A 19,959-nucleotide genomic window follows, 5' to 3' on the forward strand; every position below is an offset into this window, starting at 1 on the left:
CAGGACCGCCTGTCACCACCAACATGGTAAAGAAAGCTGTGGTGCCATCTTGGATTGCTGCTCCGTGCTCATCAGTAGTCCCATTGTCTCATGGTTCTGACCCGCTGCTCTAAGGACATCACCAACCCTTCCTGCCTCTGATTCGGGCCTGAGAAAGGGAGCTTCTCAGGTGTGTTGGGAAGAAACAAGCACATTACCTCACATCTAGCTCCACCACTCGATCCTCCATTTAGTACTGGTGTGGCCATTACTAATTTATTAATAAACCCATTCAATAAGCCTGTTATCTTCAATGGTATTGTTATGTTTTGTGTTTTTCTCCTTGGGAGTGCTTGCGAACATTTGACAGTGGCTAATGGTAGATAATGCTCATAGCCTGGATCCCTATTTTTATCATGGTATTGTATTGCATGGCATTGCCGCTTTATTGGGTATTTTGTTTTCTTGCATTTTATCAACGTACTTTCATTTACAGTGAAATGATATTTATGTAATTTCTGATATGTTATAGTTGGGTATTTACAAAAGCTCTGGCTGAGCATTCACATCTTAATCACATTTGATAATTATGTTGGATTGTTGGTAGTTTCAACCCTACATCACGTCCATTGATCTAGGCACTGCCCATTCATCAGGACTAGCAGGACAAACATGAAGGCTTAGGTGGACAAAATTCCATTTCAGAATGAATACCTATGTTCTCCGTTAGTGTGAAACATCAGCACTCCTGTTTCATAGTGCACCTGCAAAAACCTTGGAACAGCCTGAAAGTAATGGAATGAAAAAATTATGCAATTGCCTTTGTAGACAGTAACCTGTCAGGTACCCTAATAAGATTTGGCATTGCCAGACATGGCATCTTTTAAAAGTTCCCCAGGTTGGTGTTTAGAAATTTATAAGTATTAACAAAATACAAAATAGCATTGAGTAATTTGCCTGAGAAAAAAGAATATTCAAATTTTCCTTTGTAGTATATGATGAGGAGTTTTAATCAATAAGTAGCCTGATAGTGCTTCAACAATTGAGTTACCCTGGTGCACTGCGAGGCTAAAAAGGTGAACATAAAACCAAAAGGCACTATCACTGGGGGATACATGCATCCCTCCAAAGAGAAGTGTAAACATTGGCGGAGACACCAAGCCTCCACATTGTATGTTATGTTATGCTATGTTATGTTGATTTATATAGCACAATAATCACTCGAGAGGGTATCCAGGTGCTTGGGCAATGTGTGTAGGTGTGTGGTCTTAAGGTGCTTATATGAACAACTAGGGCATCAGCTTCTTGCGGAACTCGAGAAGTGAGGAGGAGGCTCTAATGTCTTGAGTGAGGTTGTTCCATGTCTTGGGTGCAATGCACGAGAATGAGCGAAATCCAGATTTGCTTTTTTACTTTTGTGGATGCAGAGCGTGTGTGTGAGTGAGAGTGATGAGGAAAAAGTGAGAAGAGAACAACTTGGCACAATCATTGTTGAGCCTGTATGGATAAAATCACTTTTATATTATCTTGCTCTACAGAACTGTTTTAAAAGATGACTTTTAGGTCATTACTTTGAGGTTGAAGCTCTAGTGTGTCCAGTTGTTTTGGGTGGGGAGCATATTAGCCTCATTTAGATAACATCTACCTATTGGTTCCATTGGTTCAGCAGTTGGTTTATCTCTCAATGTACTCAATCTATGACTTCACAGATGAAATAAATTACATGAGCTGTAACTTTGGAAGAGTCCAAAACTACCCTAATTACATGAGCACAATAACAATGACTGCCCTATGACTTACTCTCCGATGTCTATTGTCTTTTCACTGATGTACTTTGCATCAAGTAAATATGGTCATAATAACAATAAAAGAAAACAATTGCTTAATGTTTTTCTCAATAACCAGCAACATTTTAAAAAAAAGTTGACTCAGGTCTATTTGTTAAATCAACCTTTAATTAACAACAGAAAATGGATTTCAATGGAAGCATTTAAAGCATACAAAGTTTACAAAAAAAGACAAATAAGTTATATTACAAGCCATTTTTACCCAGTCATTTAGTTCTTAATATTATCAGCCAAAAGTTGTCAATTTCTTAGAAAATTTAAATAGTAGGTGCTCCTTTCAATAAAACAACTTGTCATATATTAATTTGTTCGTTGATTGTATAATTAGAACACAATTAGAATTCTTCCTCTAAATGTCAACAGTCAGTTAGATCATACCAAACTCCAACTGGTAGAATGTCTCCATTCTTTAAGCTGATGACAGCGCTGAGTGGAAATTATGCCTCATTGGCTTTGCACAGTTCGGGCTGCCACTGCAATCTAAAGGAATATGATTCAAGTCCAACTGTATTGCCATCTGGTGGTTTATTCTGTAGACTACGAAATTATTCAACTTCACAATGTTTAGCTATTTCTGGCAATATATTTATATATATATATCTATCTATATATATATATATATATATATATATATATATATATATATATACACATATATATAAATATATATATATATATATATATATAAATATATTTTTTTTATATATATATATATATATCTACATACGTATAGATATATATAAGTAGAGACAATCACACCTGAGGAAGATCTGAATTTTTTGATTTGTAATAGGTTTGCAAATTTCTCTGGTGAGTAGGCAAAACTTCCAAGCCCTAAAATTGAAGTATTATACATTGTGTTATTTTGTTGACTAATTAAATACTTTCTTTTACAACTGAGCTCCAGTTATGTCATAACATATATTCTAAAAAAGAATGTTCTTAGCTTATAATTTTGTTAATGAGAACAAGTAAACATGTGAGTTTCAATGATGAAATGAAAGAAATAAGTTTGAGTAAATGAAAACATTGTTTCTAGTTGTTTAGAAAAACAAAGATATATTTGGTCCAGTAATTGTGCTCTTCTCACAAACGAAAATGAATGCTTGTTAGTGCAGCTAAGGAGTAGATGAAGTGTCACAGACTTAGATGAGATGAACTAATCCTACCATCTGAAGTAAGATGGCAGGTATGGGCACTTCTCTCTTTCATGATGAACAAATCACAGTAGGCACTTCACATTTTTTTCCGAAAGTCTCAAACTTACCTTGAAACTAATATTTAGAGATATTACATTGATGTTTAGAATATCTTCTATTTGTGAGTTCAAAAAGGGCAGTAAACTGAGATATCATAAACCACTATATGAATCCGCTGGCAAAGTTCTAGGATGTGTATGCACATTACATATAACATGTATGTGTTTTCATACTTTTTTATGTAATTGTAGAATGGCCACTTAATATAAGGCACAGACATTTTATTAGAATTTTTAAAATATAAAATATTTTTGCTTATCATGAGTATATCATTCACATATTAAGGAAGAAAATTCAATGATCAATATGATACATACAATTGTATAGTACATCTTACATTTAACTGGGGGGTATTTACCATACATACTTATACACTTGACTGTACATTATTGCTTTTTTACTTTTGCATAATTGTTTCATTTTCTCACCCTACCAAGACTCTTGAATATAACAGGTGATAACAGGGATGATAATTAAGTCACATAATTCATAGCCATTACACCTTTGGTGTATATGGTGTGCTAAAGTCTTCAAAGTGAATCCCCTTTGATGTTGTAATCTTCATGACTGCTCCATTTAACCCGTCATCTTCAATGAGATTCATCAAGCCTTCAGCGATAATTGAGGGGCTAAAGAAAACAAAAATATGTTTGGTTGCAAAGGTGAGTCATTTGTCATATTGCTTTCTGTGCATAATCTGAAAACGGTGTAGCAAGTAAAGCAACATATTTTATACATACAAAACATAGGGTCTTACCTGAATTTACATTTAGTTCGATTTAGGGTGGTGCACACTGATACTACCAATAGGAGAGAAACACAGCAACCTAGGGTGCCAACACATGACTAGGAATGGGTAGGAAGCCTAGAAATGTTGCCATTTGTGCTGTAGTCCCAAATAAATGACAAACAACAAAACAGAGGAAAGAACAACCCATTTCCAAATTAACAAAGGTATGGGAATCTATGCAGTAGATGATAATTTGCAATTCCACAACATGGACATAACAGATGTTTCAATACAGACTCTTGAAAGTATTTCTTGCTCAACAAATGAAACTCGTCTAGCGAGAGCAAACAATATGGGAGATTATAATTCAGACAATCTACAGACTTTGTCTTACAAAAGTGGATCATTTCACCTTATTTTGCCGAACACTTATTTTTTGTAAAACTAAATACATTATCAGTGTAAATTATAGAGAAGTATCAAACAACATTACTGTTAACCAAATAAACTAGGATATGACTTATGTAAGATCTTCCCTTATAACCTTCATAGATGGCAAAACTTGTCTTGTGAGATTAGTAAATCTAAAAGGTTTCCACTAAACATACTTGGGCTTAACCACAAACTGCATTTTGTAGTACATAAAGTAGAACTACAGTAGTAGCACTCATATACTACAAAATGGTACTCACAAACTTGTAGAGTGGTACCTCTGCCCCTCCCATCTTTTCTGAATATAGGTCTTCACTATGGGGGTCATTCTAACCCTGGCGGTCGGCGACCGCCAGGGCTAAAATGACAGAAGCACCGCCAACAGGCTGGCGGTGCTTCCTGGGCCATTCTGACTGCGGCGGTAAAGCCGCGGTCAGAAAAGGGCAACCGGCGGTTTCCCGCCGGTTTACCCCTGGCCCAGGGAATCAGCGCCGCCATGGGGATTCCAACCCCCTTACCGCCATCCTGTATCTGGTGGTTTTCACCGCCAGGAACAGGATGGCGGTAACAGGTGTCGTGGGGCCCCTGGGGGCCCCTGCACTGCCTATGCCACTGGTATGGGCAGTGCAGGGGCCCCCTAACAGGGCCCCATAAAGATTTTCCGTGTCTGCTTTGCAGACACTGAAAATCGCGACGGGTGCCACTGCACCCGTCGCACCCCTTCGAGTCCGCCGGCTCCATTCGGAGCCGGCATCCTCGTAGAAGGGGGTTTCCCGCTGGGCCGGCGGGCGGCCTTCTGGCGGTCGCCCGCCGGCCCAGCGGGAAAGCCAGAATGGCCGCCGCGGTCTTTTGACCGCGGTGCGGTCATTCGGCGTTTCCCGCTTGGCAGGCGGCGACCGCCGCCCGCCAATGTAGGAATGACCCCCTATGTGTGCAGTACTCCCAACACATGTGAGTATGTCTTGTAGTAGTTAATGTAAACTGCGCCATGGAGAATGGCTGGGAGATGGGGAATACTTAACTACTAAATGGAGGAGTTTACAGAAAATTAAGGAGGAATAAGTTAATACAAACACACCCACAAAAGAGTAGGACCATTGTTATTCACAAACTACTATTCAAGGGTTACCACAGGATTAAGGTATCAAAACAGGCTTAAATATACCCTAGGTTTAAATTAAATTACATTTATATTGTACATACTCACATTTTAAATATTTTTAAAGAATAATAAACTTCAATCATTTTCCTTATACTTGCCCATAGGAAACTCTCTACCATGGTGGTGGAGATCCCTATCTATGTGTGCAAAGTTACTGGTATGAACTTTACACTCATCCTGTGGCAAAAGGCTCCTCCCACAATTTGAGGGGGGAACGAGTAAGTCACTGTCTAGGTGTACATCTGCAGTTGGAAATGATGAGTAGGAAAAGAGTGTACAGTTATAACAAAGAGTAGTTGCAAAAATACAAGGGTACTTCCAAATAACCCCATTCTCTGGCTCTACTGCAATCACAAGGATAAGCACTTGCAGTGAAGTCCTGGTAATTCTAGATCCCCCCTCCCAGCTGTTAAATAATGTAGACTCACTCTCACAAGCAAAATAACCCATTTAGTGACTACTTTGCTAAAGAATTTGTGAATGTGCTACGGAGATTTTATGATATGGTAATGAGTGTTATGGCACCGTTGCAGGTATCTTACTACTGTCATTGGTTCATTTTAGCACAAGAAATACAAGAACCCCAATTCAATGTACTGGTACAAATTAATCAGGAATCATAAACATCCCTTTTCATGCACATTGTAAATTTAAGTATGTATGTGCATTTTATTTGGTAGTATTTTAATTGTTTAAAAGAGAGCATCATACATATAAAAATACTCTATCTACTTTCTATATTCCTATCCTTCAGGTAGAAGATATACAGGGATATATTCTAATGCTTATCATACACATTTAAAAGCTCACACATACCAATATCCAACATTTAAATGCTACAATCAGTATCTCCGCTTCCCTCAAGAGAAACCTGATGCAAAATGTGTGACAATCAATTTATCCATTGCATATAATATATGTTCCAGTTGCAAAATCTGTTTAATCTTTTGTTGCCAGTGGTGCCCATGATCTAACAATCCCTTTACAAGATAAGATCATTGAAAGCGGCATTGCCTTTCAAAACGCTACGATTTTGTAGACGAAACACATAAAAGGATTCAACTTCACCGATCTTGAATGGCGTAACATAAAAATGATCTATTAATAAGGGGTGTTTGAAATGTTAATTCTTCTAGTGAACCTTTGCAACTGTGGCAACCTTGCTGCTGAAGAAGGTCCCTGGAAAAATGTTTGCAGATTTCTTTCGTTTTCAAAGTTGTATCTTTGTCTGTTTTTCATCTGTTGCTTTTCTACCTTATAAAATCCATTAATTTTCTGACATTTGAAAATATTTTTTAAGGTTGAGGTTTGCACACACTTTTACTCAACATACGCTGAGCATATCCATTATGCTTAGCACTTTCTGCTTTTATGAATGCATGAATATTTGATGCTATGTTGGCTTTTGCAGAGGTAGTAGTCTGACTGTGGAGTTCCATGAAACAGATCCTGTGGCAGCTGCATAGGCTCTTGTCATATGGCAACCTGAGTGAAGGCTCTCAAGTGCTGCATTTTTTCTGATTTGCATTGATACAAACTGCCCTGCAGTTACTGCCTGCAGTACTGGATCTACCTTTTATGTGTGCTACTGTCCTCACATGAGAGATTGTGATTCATAATCACAAGTCCCTTTTTAAATTGAGCCTACCAAACAGTGCCAGCTGAGTGGCTGCAAAATACCTATTGTGGAATTATCAAAAGTTATAGCAGTTTGTGGTTGGCCCATTGCTTCCAACTGTTGTCTTTACCTTCACTTTCATTTTCTTGCTTCTTATTTAATGATTTTCCTTGTCCCAGTGTGTCCATCTTATGTTTGACCCTTGCCTGGAGCATGGCCGAATTAACATCTCTGTCATTGGCTGGCTTTTATCCTTTTAGGGGGTCACTTTTAGAGAATGTTTGTTTGATCATGCTGTGTGTGTGTGCTTGTTTTTCAGCTCTCTCCCTTGTTAAACAACCACCCCTCTCCCTGTTAATGTCTCTTTTGTATTGGAAGTTCTCTTGAGTGCCTCTTTCCCCACCAAGCTTCCTCCCTCTCAGCACTCCATGTTGCTTTCTCCATTGTATACCTCTAGCCCCACTCCCAGTTGCTCTCCCACAACCACAATCTTGTTTTAAAACATGTTTTCTCTACCTTAATCTATTTTTTAGGGGGGAAGACCAGGCAGCAAATTACTGTTAGTCTTAGTGCCTTTCAAAAAGCACTTTCACACTACTTCTATTTCATTTGCACTGTGTTATCATTTTCTTTTTTCTTTTGGCCATGCTGTACAGCATGGGCAAAAGGTACTGACAAAGCTAAAAGGCGCCAAAGGCTAGACCTACATGCTTTGCCAATGCTTGTTTTAAAATTTCTGTCCCATTTTCGAAGATCCCAAGTGGTTTACATATTGTGTATCAGCACTAAAATGAAGATCAATAATGTTACTTACAAAATGATTCCCATTTTACTAAATACTTCAAGCACTAAACCTAAGCAATAGACATTTTCTTTTAAATCTGTATTATATTTCTCAAGAAAGCAGCTGGAACATGAAAGACAACCTCCACATATCTAAGTTTGATTCTTTATATCTTTAATTTTTATAGTACTTTGTAGTTGAACAGTAACAAACATATTTAAATGTTATACTCTCCTGAGGGGAAATTTATTGGTAGAAAGTTTTAATTTAAGCATTCGAAGTTGTGAACACAAAAACCCCTATGATCTCAGAGGGACAGGCTGTAGAGGATAAATGCTATGTACAGAATAAAAGACGTTATACATGGAGTTGTACATGATGGCGACAGTGATTAGCCTTTTCCATGCGCAGTATTCAGCCAAACCCAAAGTATTAATTTTGTGTAGAAGTGGCAGGTTTCCACTGATCAATGATCAAAGGACCTTAATTAATGACGAAGTAGTAATTGCAAAAAGTGGGAAACTTAGGTTGAATCTAGGCATAGAGATACAAATATAATGCATGGATGAAAAAAAAACATAATAGGTGAACAAGGTACATGTATTTGTTCTATTGCATATTCCAATTTATTCTGCTCTATTCTGGCATTTTCGTAAAAGCGCATAGCTACCCTACTGGGCCTCCCAGAGCAAAAAAAACAACACATTAGCCAGTTCACTATATACTTAGAAATGAGTGACAGGAAACTAAAATGAATGAGTTTTCAGGAGACTCCTAAAATTGGTTATTCTGAGGACAGAAGGGCATTCATTCCAGAGTTTAGGGGCAAAGTTCGTGAAGGAGCAACCCCTGCACCTTTTCTTGTTCCCCCAGGGACTGCTAGCAACCTTAGGTTCCATGGGCTGTAGAGACCTCCTTGGAATGTAAGGACTGAGTAGTTGCTGTATGATCAGTGTCCCCTCAATGAATCGCTCGGTAGACGAGGCACAGCGCGTTAAAATGGATTCTTTTCTGCACCAGAAGCCAGTGCCAGGCTGCAAACACTGGTGCAGCCAGCTGGAATGTGGGGATTTTTTTAAGGATCCAAGCTGCTCCATTCTGAACCAAACGTGTTTTTTTTTCCCAGATAAAGGAAGCTTCCATAATCTACGAGGGTGTTAATCAGTCCTTGCACAACCACTCTCCTCGAAGAGGGTGGAAGATAGTGTAGCAGTTTTCTTAGAGTTCTCAGAATTCCAAAACAGGTCCCAGCAAGCTTCCTGGCCTGGGTTTCCGTGGAAAATTTAGTATCAACCCGGAAACCCAGGCTTTTGACTGCCGGCTTAAATTGGGGAAGATCTCCGAGGTGGGTTGGCCACGAGAGTTCTGTCCAACTTGAAAGGTTGTTTCCAACGAGTAGTAATTCCATCTTTTTGCTATTCGGTTTTAGGCTACTTGTGGACATCCAGTCTGTTACTGGCTTTTAAGGTTTGACTGAACAAACATGCTTCTTTTCTCCACATTTTAAATGTGAACATTTAATATGATTTCAAATATGAGGTAAAATCCGATGGGTTATTTTTACACCGTATCAGTTTGTTCCATTTTTTAAAACACTATTTAATTAAAAAATCTGTGAAAATCAGTATGCCCTTTTTTTAAGCATTTTCGAGGAATAAGATGACAAAGCCTCTACTACACATTGAATGATGTATGTATTGTATACATATTGCGGTGATTTCACAATTCCTATACTCCGTTTTTGCCCAAGTGCAATAAAGAAGTATTTGGCTGGAGCAAACGTTGCCCCAATACATATTAGACAAGCAGCAAAATAGCGCAAATTGGAATTGTTTTTTGCACCAGTGCAAGGTTTCTCTAATAAGGCCCAAGAGTGTACATGTGCGCCAAAGTAGACATTTTTAAATACACTATAGTGTAAACTAAACATGTGTGCACTATACTGACGTGTGACTACAGATTAACAGCCTGCCACTGGTACATGCAACGGAGCGTGTCGCTCACAGAAAAGTTGACAGTAGTTTGTATACCGAATCTTCATGTCTTCAAGTGCTTTATTTCAATGTGTGACGGTAAATTGAAATAATATGGAATATATATTTCAATTACAAAGTGCATGAATGTCCGCATGCAGCCCAGTTAGCTACAGCACGTTCTCTGCCGAGTTCCTAGGGTTGTATTGTTTGTTCTGTAGCGCCATGGTGCGATGTAATTTCTGATAGTCTCAGTGATATTATCACTGCTGCCATGTTTGATATAGTACATCATGGGCGCAGAGTTCTGGCTTCGTTATGTCTTGCTTTTAGATTTTCTGCACAGATTTCAACCATGTCTTCACCTACTTTTGAAAAAGTCTACAGTGTAAAAATACATGGAATTTTATCTTTAACATGTTTGCCTAGGTTTTTTTAATGATACTTTTCTTTTAATATTCATGTTCAATGTTGTGCGTAGTACACCATTAAGCAAGATCATTTTTATTTTCAAGATGGACCTTAGGTATTTGTTAGACGTATGATTTTTATTGAATTGCCTTTAGGGACAAACGTTCAATGGACCAGTCAATTCTGGTGAAAGGCAGATTAGTGCATCATCCCTGAAGCTTGTTTTTTAGATGTTCTCATTTTTCGACATTAGGACAAATGGTCTCTCTAACATTCTCTGATCTCACGTAGCAGCCTTTCCATCAGACAGGAAGCCTTCCATTTTGGAACTGAAACCCAACAGAAATAAGATGATATTCAAAACATGTCTATCCTTAATGCTAGATTTCTCTTTCTACCTTACTGGTGTCTAAGGACTTTGTACACTGATACCGTAACGCACATCTATTCCTAAACCAAAGTAAATAAGGTCATGTTAATAATACTTGCATTACCACTTAGCAGGGTTCAGAAAATGCCTGTAACAAGACTGTTGAAGGCAAAGTAGGCTGCAATATACTTACTCTAAAATACCATAGGATTTCATCATTCCTTTGATATTATCCTTATATTTATAATATTCCCCCATGATTTCTTCTTTCTCGATGGACTCAAGAAGTGGTGTGTCAACAAAAGCTGGACAAAGTGTATTGATACGCACGCCATAGTTTCCAATATGAGATGCAGCCTAAAAGAGTGGTTGAATGAAACAATAATACATTACAACGTAAATGAAAACAGAATACATTCACTTAATCTAACTTGTATTGCAGCTTTTGGATTTCCATAAATAACATTATGTTGTCCAAGTCTGTAGAGACAGGTGAATAAGCGCTGAGTGTAATTTTAAAGAATGTATCAAACCCAACTACAGCAATGTGTATATTTTCGTACTTTGTTCAGTTTTGTTATGTCCTTCAAAGACTTCTCCATAGACAACCTAATACTTGAACTCATCACTAATCCAACCACAGTGATTGCCCAAACACCTTTCTAAACAACTTCAATTATTTTTTAAAAAGCTATGTGAACACCCACACCCCAATTACAACATGTAAGTGCAAGCCAAAGCATTCAGCACCCTGGCACTCTAAAAACCTTGCTGACAATAAATGATCCATCCATGGACAGGAAAGAAAATGGAATTAAAACAGAACTCCTGATGGGCTCTTAACACTGAGGACCTTATTAACTCTGACGTCCTTCTGCTCAACACACATAGAGCTCACCACAACAGCAAAAATAAAATTCTATGTCAACACAGTCAATGAAGCCCCCAATAGAAGCAGAACACTGTTCAAAACAATAAAGCACCTCATCAACCCCCTGAAGTACCCACTAGTTCCTCAATTCACTGAAAATTGCAATGTCACAAACCCTTTCTTCTGTGAAAAAATACGGAAGACCCAACTGCTCATCACCAACGTCAAGCCAGTTTCAATTCTTACACCCACCCTTTTGGGTAGAGTCCAGCAATGATCAGCCTTCAAAGTAACTTGGGAGGTTGAGCATGAGTCTTGCAGCTGCGTTCTGGATGGTATGTGTAGGAATTGTTTGGAGACTCAGCATAGAGTGTATTGCCATAGGCCATCCTGCTGGTGATGATTGCTTGTGTGATGGTCCGTCTGGTCTTATGAGGCAACCATTTGAAGAACTTTCACAGCATGCATAGGATGTGAAAGCAAGAAGTGCACACTGAATTGAAATGAGCTGTCATATTGAGCTTATCATCAAGGATGATCCCTAGATTTCTTGTGTGGTCTGTGGGTGTTGGCCCTAGCTCTGATGACCACTAGGAGAAATCACAAGAGGAGGTTTGGTTGCCGAAGACCAGTACTTCTGTCTTGTTGGAGTTGAGCTTCAGGCAGTTGATTTACATCTAGTCTGCTACTTTGGTCATGCAGTTGGCGAAGCTGGTTCTGGTTGTGTATATCTTGTCCATTAGGGAGAGGGTGAGCTGGGTGCCATCATCATGGGAGATGACGGTGATGTCTTGTAATTGGATGATTTTGGCAAGTGATGTCATGTATATGTTGAAAAGAGTGGGGCTGAGGGATGATCCCTTTGGGACACATCAGTTTCTTGGTCTCAGGTGTGAACGGGGTAGCCTGACCCTTTGGGCTCTTCACATGATGAAGGAAGAGATCCATTTGAAAGCGGATCCTTGTATGCCAGTCTTGTGGAGCCTTCTGATGATGGTGTTAAGGGAGACAGTGTTGAAGGTTGCAGAGAGGTCGAGCAAGATGAGGGCTGCTGTTTCTCCTCAGTCCAGGATATTTCGAATGTCGTCACTGGCCGCAATGAATGCTGTTTCAGTGCTGTGGTTCTTTCTGAACCCTGATTGTGTGTTGTCAAGCAGATGGTGAAGTTGCAGGTGGATTGTGAGTTGCTTGTTGATGGCCTTCGCAAACATATTGACAGGATAGGGGAGAAAGGAGGTGGGTCAGAAGTTTCTCAGTTGATTTGGATCAGCTGTGGGTTTCTTGACAAGGTGTTGACTTCTGCAAGTTTCCACTGATCTGGAAAACTGGTGTACAAGATGGAGGTGTTGATGATGTAGGTAAGAGTGGTGCTGATTGGTGATGTTCTCAGGTTGTCATTGTGGTGAGGACATGGATGGCCCGTATGATTGCTGCTGTGTCGTTTCTGGTGAGGGTTATCCATTCAGTCAAGTGGCCATCTTAGTTGCTGGTAGACAGGTTAGTAATGAGTTCTCTGGGGTTGAAATTGGTTGGTTTGTGAAGTTGCTGTAAATGTTTGCAATTTTGCTGTGGAAAAGTTGGATAGGTTGTCACAGAGTTGTTGGGAGGCAGCAAAGCTGTTGCTAGTGGCTGTTGAGGGTGAGGTGAAATCCATGCCGATCAAGAAGATCTCCTTGTAACTGTTGGAGCTTCATTCAATGCAGTCCCCTTTTTTCTTGGTGTCTCTAATTTGCTTGTGATAGGGTTTGTGTGCAGCCATGGCTGGCTGTCCATTTCCTTTCTAGTTGTTTACAGAGCCATTTGTGTCCTGAGGTCTTGTGTACCAGCTGGTCTGCTTGTTTGGTTTGCAATGCTGGTGTGGTTTGATGGCTGCGAGGGAGATCTCAGAGTTTCTGATCCAGATGTTGAAGTTGTTGATGTCATTATCAAGGTTGTCTGGTGAGCTGGGTTGATCAGTGCTGAGGACGCTAAGCCAGTCTGCTTCTGTGATTTTTTTCCCAGCTGTGGCTTAGAGTGCTGAACCTGGTAGGGGTGTTGACTTGAGGTGTATTGATTTGGAAGAGCATGATGGAGTGGTCGGTCCATGTGAGATGTGTGGTGGAGTTGTATTTGATGATGTTGCTTGTAGTGAAGATGGGGTCCAATGTGTATCCTGTGGAGTGTGTTGGTTCTGTGATGAGCTGGGTGAGACTGATGTTACTCAAGCTTTCAAGGAGTGCTGTGGAGCAGGGGCTGTTTCTGTCTTACAGGTGAAAGTTCAGGTCATCAAGGAGAATGTAGGCTCTGGAGTCGATGGTGAGCAAAGCGATGAAGTCAGAGATGAGGTTGGTAAATGTGGCTTCCGGTCCGAGTGTAGAAAATTGTAGACAATTCACTCTTGACAAGAGATGAAGATGGCCCCTGCCTCGAGATATTGTTGAACCTCTCACCTGCCTTTAACACAGCTAACCATCCCACTCTCATATATGTACCCTGGAGTCTCAAATGGGATTTAAAAGGCAATGTCCTGCACTGGTTCTCCTCCTACCTTTCCAATTGGCATCAGTTTGTTCAGATACAGAAGTCCAGGCCACAAAAGATCCCTTTCACTACTCACAGATGACAGCATCAGGATTCACCAATAACTGATGATACACAACTTTACTTGAAAGTCTCCTCTGCTTCAGACATGTAACACCTCAAACTATGCTTATGCATCATCCAGACCAGGATGTCCAGCACCTACTGAGAGTTCAAGCCAACCAAAACAAACTTCCTGTCATTTGCCAAGAACAATTACCAAGATAGAATACAAAGCTGGCTCAATTACATGAATCTTGACAGCTTTCAACCCCAACTTTCACTGAATGTCAAATTATCAGGATTCATCCTGAACACCAACCACACCCTCAGGAAACCAAAAGAAAAACAAAGGCAGTCAGATACCAGCCCTTTCTTCTAAAGAAAGGCAACCAATTTCTTGTAGAAAGTGATTTCAAAACTACTGTTCAAGTCCTCATACCCCTCATACCCTTGCATCAGAATGGTGTTACTGCCCTTCTCCATGACCCCTCAGACTCCACACTGGCACCCCCATACTACACGATGCAGCATGTTTCATTCAGGGCAATAAGAAATATGATAACAACCACCCCATCTTGATGGAGCTCCATTGGCTCCTCCTGCCGGTCTGCATTATCTCAAAACTAGCTGAATCATTTATAAAGGTATTATAACCACCAGCCCCGCTTATATTGCAAACATGCTCACCATCTCTGGTAAATTAAGGCATGCCTGCCACTAGGACACAGTCAGATTCCAGACTAAATAGTAAAATAAAAGAAAAAATCAAGACAATAGGCATTTTCCATTTATGCATCCAGGTTCTTGAACTACATCCCTATATCCACCAGTACCTATTTGACTCTTCCAAATTACCAAAGAGTTGAAACACACCTCTTTGAAGAATGCTTTGTCAAAATGCATTAACGATTCTGTTAGAAATGGGGTGTCTAGTTGGCAGTGGTTTCCACCCTGGCCAATTAGGGACCCTCCCTCTAGTCAGGGTAAGGGAGTCACACAGGTAAGATAGCCTTTGCTCACCCCCTTGGTAGCTTTGCACGAGCAGTCTGGCTTATCTCAGAGGCAATGTGTAAAGTATTTGTGTACACACGCAAAGTAAAACTGTAAAAACATTACAAAAGGGCAACACATCAGTTTAGAAAAATAGCCAATATTATTTTGAATAAAACAAGACCAAAACGACAAAAATCCAACATACATAAGTCAAGATGTCACTTTTAAAAGGTTAAGCAGTTTAGACCTATTCTCATCTTTGATTTTTGTTTTACTGTTTTATATTGTCTTACTGTGTTTTACTGTGTTTGTGTGTGTGTGTGTGTGCGCACAAATACGTTACACTTTAACAAAGCCCAGTAAAAATCTGTGTGGTGGATAGCTCTACGTCTATGATTGAGCAATATAGCCTTTGTTTGCTCACATCAATAGTTTCATTGGGAGTCTGTTAGTTGTATCTCTGTGCCTCTTTCTCATTTACCTCTAGCTGTAAGAGGCCCATGCAGTTCTGCTGTTTGTGTCATTTTATTCAATATAGACACTAAGGGCCTGATTCCGAGGCCGGCGGGCGACGGTCGCCCCCCGCCTGGCGGGAACCGCCATATGGCCGCTCCGCGGTCGAAAGACCGCGGAGGCCATTCAGGCTTTCCCGCTTGGCTGGCGGGTGACCGCCAGGAGGCCACCTGCCAGCCCAGCGGGAAACCCCTCCCCACGAGGAAGCCGGCTCCGAATGGAGCCGGCGGAGTGGGTATGTGCGACGGGTGCAGTTTGCACCCGTCGCGTATTTCAGTGTCTGCATTGCAGACGCTGAAATACACAGTGGGGCCCTCTTACAGGGGCCCATGCAGTGCCCATGCCATTGGCATGGGCACTGCAGGGGCCCCCAGGGGCCCCGCAGCACCCCCTACCGCCATCCTGTTCCTGGCGGGAGACCCGCCAGGAACAGGATGGCGGTAGGGGGTGTCAGAATCCCCATGGCGGCGGAGCGTGCTCCGCCGCCATGGAGGATTCTCCCGAGCAGCGGAAAGTCGGCGGGAGACCGCCGACTTTCCGTTTCTGACCGCGGCTGAACCGCCGCGGTCAGAATGCTCGACGGAGCACCGCCAGCCTGTTGGCGGTGCTCCCGTGGTCGGTGCTCCGCCTGGGTCAGAATGACCCCCTAAGTGTGATTTCGTTACTGGACTTTGTTATATACGCTCAAAGTTTACAACAAGGCAACTTTACACAGACATTAATAATACAGTTGGCAGCGGGTCAAACAAAACATGCACCTAACCCCTATCACCTGTTGGTGGATAGCTCTACGTCTATGATTGAGCAATATAGCCTTTGTTTGCTCACATCAATAGTTTCATTGGGAGTCTGTTAATTGTATCTCTGTGACTCTTTCTCATTTACCTCTAGCTGTAAGAGGCCCATGCAGTTCTGCTGTTTGTGTCATTTTATTCAATATAGACACTAAGGGCCTGATTCCGAGGCCGGCGGGCGGCGGTCGCCCCCCGCCTGGCGGGAACCGCCATATGGCCGCTCCGCGGTCGAAAGACCGCGGAGGCCATTCAGGCTTTCCCGCTGGGCTGGCGGGTGACCGCCAGGAGGCCGCCTGCCAGCCCAGCGGGAAACCCCTCCCCATGAGGAAGCCAGCTCCGAATGGAGCCGGCGGAGTGGGTATGTGCGACGGGTGCAGTTTGCACCCGTCGCGTATTTCAGTGTCTGCATTGCAGACACTGAAATACACAGTGGGGCCCTCTTACAGGGGCCCATGCAGTGCCCATGCCATGGGCATGGGCACTGCAGGGGCCCCCAGGGGCCCCGCAGCACCCCCTACCGCCATCCTGTTCCTGGCGGGAGACCCGCCAGGAACAGGATGGCGGTAGGGGGTGTCAGAATCCCCATGGCGGCGGAGCGTGCTCCGCCGCCATGGAGGATTCTCCCGAGCAGCGGAAAGTCGGCGGGAGACCGCCGACTTTCCGTTTCTGACCGCGGCTGAACCGCCGCGGTCAGAATGCTCGACGGAGCACCGCCAGCCTGTTGGCGGTGCTCCCGTGGTCGGTGCTCCGCCTGGGTCAGAATGACCCCCTAAGTGTGATTTCGTTACTGGACTTTGTTATATACGCTCAAAGTTTACAACAAGGCAACTTTACACAGACATTAATAATACAGTTGGCAGCGGGTCAAACAAAACATGCACCTAACCCCTATCACCTGTTTTATATTTAAAAAGGTCACAAATCCCGTTTTTTGCTGATGTGTGCACACATCACAGCACTTGCCGCCAAAGTGCAATCCTTGAAAAAGGAACTATAAAGTATATAAATTTCGATGGTGCTTCACTTTCAATACGTTTAAGAAAGTCCAATCAATCAATGTTGTTTCATTGTTGCCTTCTCTTTATTCTTCTTTTCTTTCAAAATTAAAGCACATTCATAACAACATCAGCCAACGCGTTTCATCTTTAAAACAGGACTTCTTCAGGGCTTTTCCTTTTTATTTATAATTGATTTTTATCCTTCATGTTCAGAACAGTGACTGCACTGTAGGCAACATATTGTCTACATTGAAAGTAATACCTTTTTAATATATCAATAATCCGCCTTCCGCAACCCCAGTCACAGCCGTTGATGAGGCATGAAACTTTACACAGACAATTGAAAGCTTAACAGCAGTAATCTTTAGTACAGACATTAGTATGAAAAAAATATATTAGCATCCTCAGCATATATCAAGAGTGTCCCCTAGTTTCTGCCTGGGCATTCAGTAAGAGTGGCGGTTAGGGAGAAAGAGAACAGGAGAGTAACTGTAGAAAAGCAACAGCAGTGCGCTATTTGAGACAAATGCGTCCAAAAGATAGAACGTAAAAAGGGTGACATTGCAGTATTGATCATAGAAAGTAAATGCTACACAATAACCACACTTATGATGACTCACAGAACACCAAGTGGAGAAAAGTACAGTCAGTAAACAATGGCTGGATAGGAGGAGCTTCAGATTTATGTAAGGAAAGGTATGGGTGCTAAGTGTCATGCTAAAGGATGCCTAAGCGATATAAACATGCTTTGGTAACAAGAGTAGTAAACACTAGGTTCACAAAGTGGGGAGGCCCCAGAATAGTGAGGGGGGAAGTCATCCTAGTCACAGCTTGGAAGCAAAGCAATAGGTCATCCTATTCCATGGAAAGAAGATGCCTCTGGAGGTCTCTGGCCTCTTCTGTCTTCAAGATGGTACCCCCTGCAGTAACTGTACAGTGAACAGTTTCTAGATGGAGTTTCACTGAGTCATGAGGCATTTTTCCTATAGAGAGGACAAACTGACACCAGTTGTACAGTTTTGAAAAGCAAAATTCCAGCATCATGGGTCAAAGTTTCTTTTTCATTATTATCAAAAATCGAATTCAATGGTGATGGTAGGTGTTAAAAATATAACTTTTTGAAAATCATAGATTGTGCTGCACAGAGGCTGAGCAGTAACCAATTCTGCAGGTTTTCCTACCCTCCATTCGCAGTCATTAGCATCCTGAATGTGTGAAAATATACTCTGATAGGAACCAGTAAATCGACTTAAAATATCACGAAGACAAGAGTGGGGCAACCACTTACCAGAGATGTACCATTTGCAATGGAGAGAAACTAAAAAAAACACAAAGGACCAGGTTCCCGCATGACTGAACATACAGGGGAACAAATGTTAACTCATAACAATTCATCCTACTTGGGGAGGCAGGCAAGTTATGTATTGCTTATGCTGGAACCCAGAGAACAACAAGCATTTGCAATGCAATGGGTCCTGCGTTTGCTTGTGTTAGAGCTGTTAACATTGTAAATTCCTTACTGGATTTTTCTTGACACTTAAGTTGAAATTGAAAAGTAAAACAGTGACATAAGCGAGCCAATTCAAAGCGCCATGGCCGCAGTTAGCGTGAGCCCGAAGGAGAGACACGAATGGTAAAAGAAGCTTGCTCGCAGTGAAATCTATTGGCAAAATGCTCTCTAGGCCTACTCCCAGTCTCTGGGTGCCCATATTCTCGAGTATTTCCATGTAACAGGGTCGGTGTCCAAGGCAGTAACCAAACCGCCTCAAGGAGGGACAAATGTAAAGAATTTACCAATGAAAACAAAGAATTTTTGAAAGGTTTGCACACAAACGAGTGATTGTGATGGGCGTGCTGTGGGCGTGGTTAAAAGTCCACAAGACTTACAACAGGTCAGAGCTCTTGCCAGCTCGATCTAAAAATGTTTTGAAAAAGACCTTTGTCGGGAAATAATTTGCAACAGAAAGAAAATCCATGATTTTTGGATGAGTACGCAACTTTTGAGCAGTCGACTCACTGATGGATAGAGTCCTGGGAGGGTGAAACTTTATTATTAATTGATGATAGACTGTATCTTAGGGCTTCAGGGCTGTCAATCACACCAAGCAAAAGAGAATGAGAAGGCATGAAAAAGTTGTATTTTATTCCATTGTACTGGACAATGTTGACATTGTACGAATTTCATGAAATTATGAAGCATGTACAGTTTAAGCAATTCACTTCCGTGTAATGTTTTCACCCTTCACTGATTAATACAAGAGGCCTTTCATGATGAAACATTTATATATGTGCGACAATGATTAGTAAAATATGTATGGTTAGCCTGATATTCTCCATGTTTCTTGATATGTATAATGCTTAGGCACAGTAAAGGTGGTACAGTACAGGTGTTTGCACAGGTTTCAAAATTACATATGGCTAATGAAGCAGGGTTTGCCTAATTGCCCAAGCAAACCCCTTCTTGTATAATGGATACGGTCACATATGCATAGTGATCCCAGAGCCAGAAAAGCAGATATTTCTCAGTTTGCACAATTCCAGAGTCCACATGAAACTATATTGCACAATGCTTCTGTGTAAAGTTAAATAGACAATGGTTAGCTTGAATAATGCACATGGACCCATTAAACACACACTTCCCACTTGTATCTTGTCCCAAGCTC

At 41.3% G+C, this 19,959-nt stretch overlaps 1 protein-coding gene across 2 annotated transcripts in view; it reads right to left on the reverse strand.

Moving 5' to 3' along the window:
- Positions 1-1,914: 1,914 nt before the first annotated feature.
- HPGD (15-hydroxyprostaglandin dehydrogenase) overlaps positions 1,915-19,959 on the reverse strand; it is a 215,748-nt gene continuing 197,703 nt past the window's right edge. Inside the window, exons 6-7 of one of the 2 annotated variants that reach the window (XM_069244568.1) lie at positions 10,759-10,922; positions 1,915-3,714 (exon numbers count right to left, since the gene is read on the reverse strand). In XM_069244568.1, the coding sequence (XP_069100669.1) occupies positions 3,582-3,714; positions 10,759-10,922 (297 nt within the window). In that variant the 3' untranslated portion in view covers positions 1,915-3,581. The remainder of the gene's footprint in view (positions 3,715-10,758; positions 10,923-19,959) is intronic. The other variant, XM_069244577.1, reaches the window with a different exon arrangement.

This window comes from Pleurodeles waltl, chromosome 1_2, assembly GCF_031143425.1.
Source record: "Pleurodeles waltl isolate 20211129_DDA chromosome 1_2, aPleWal1.hap1.20221129, whole genome shotgun sequence".
Classification (NCBI taxonomy): domain Eukaryota; kingdom Metazoa; phylum Chordata; class Amphibia; order Caudata; family Salamandridae; genus Pleurodeles; species Pleurodeles waltl.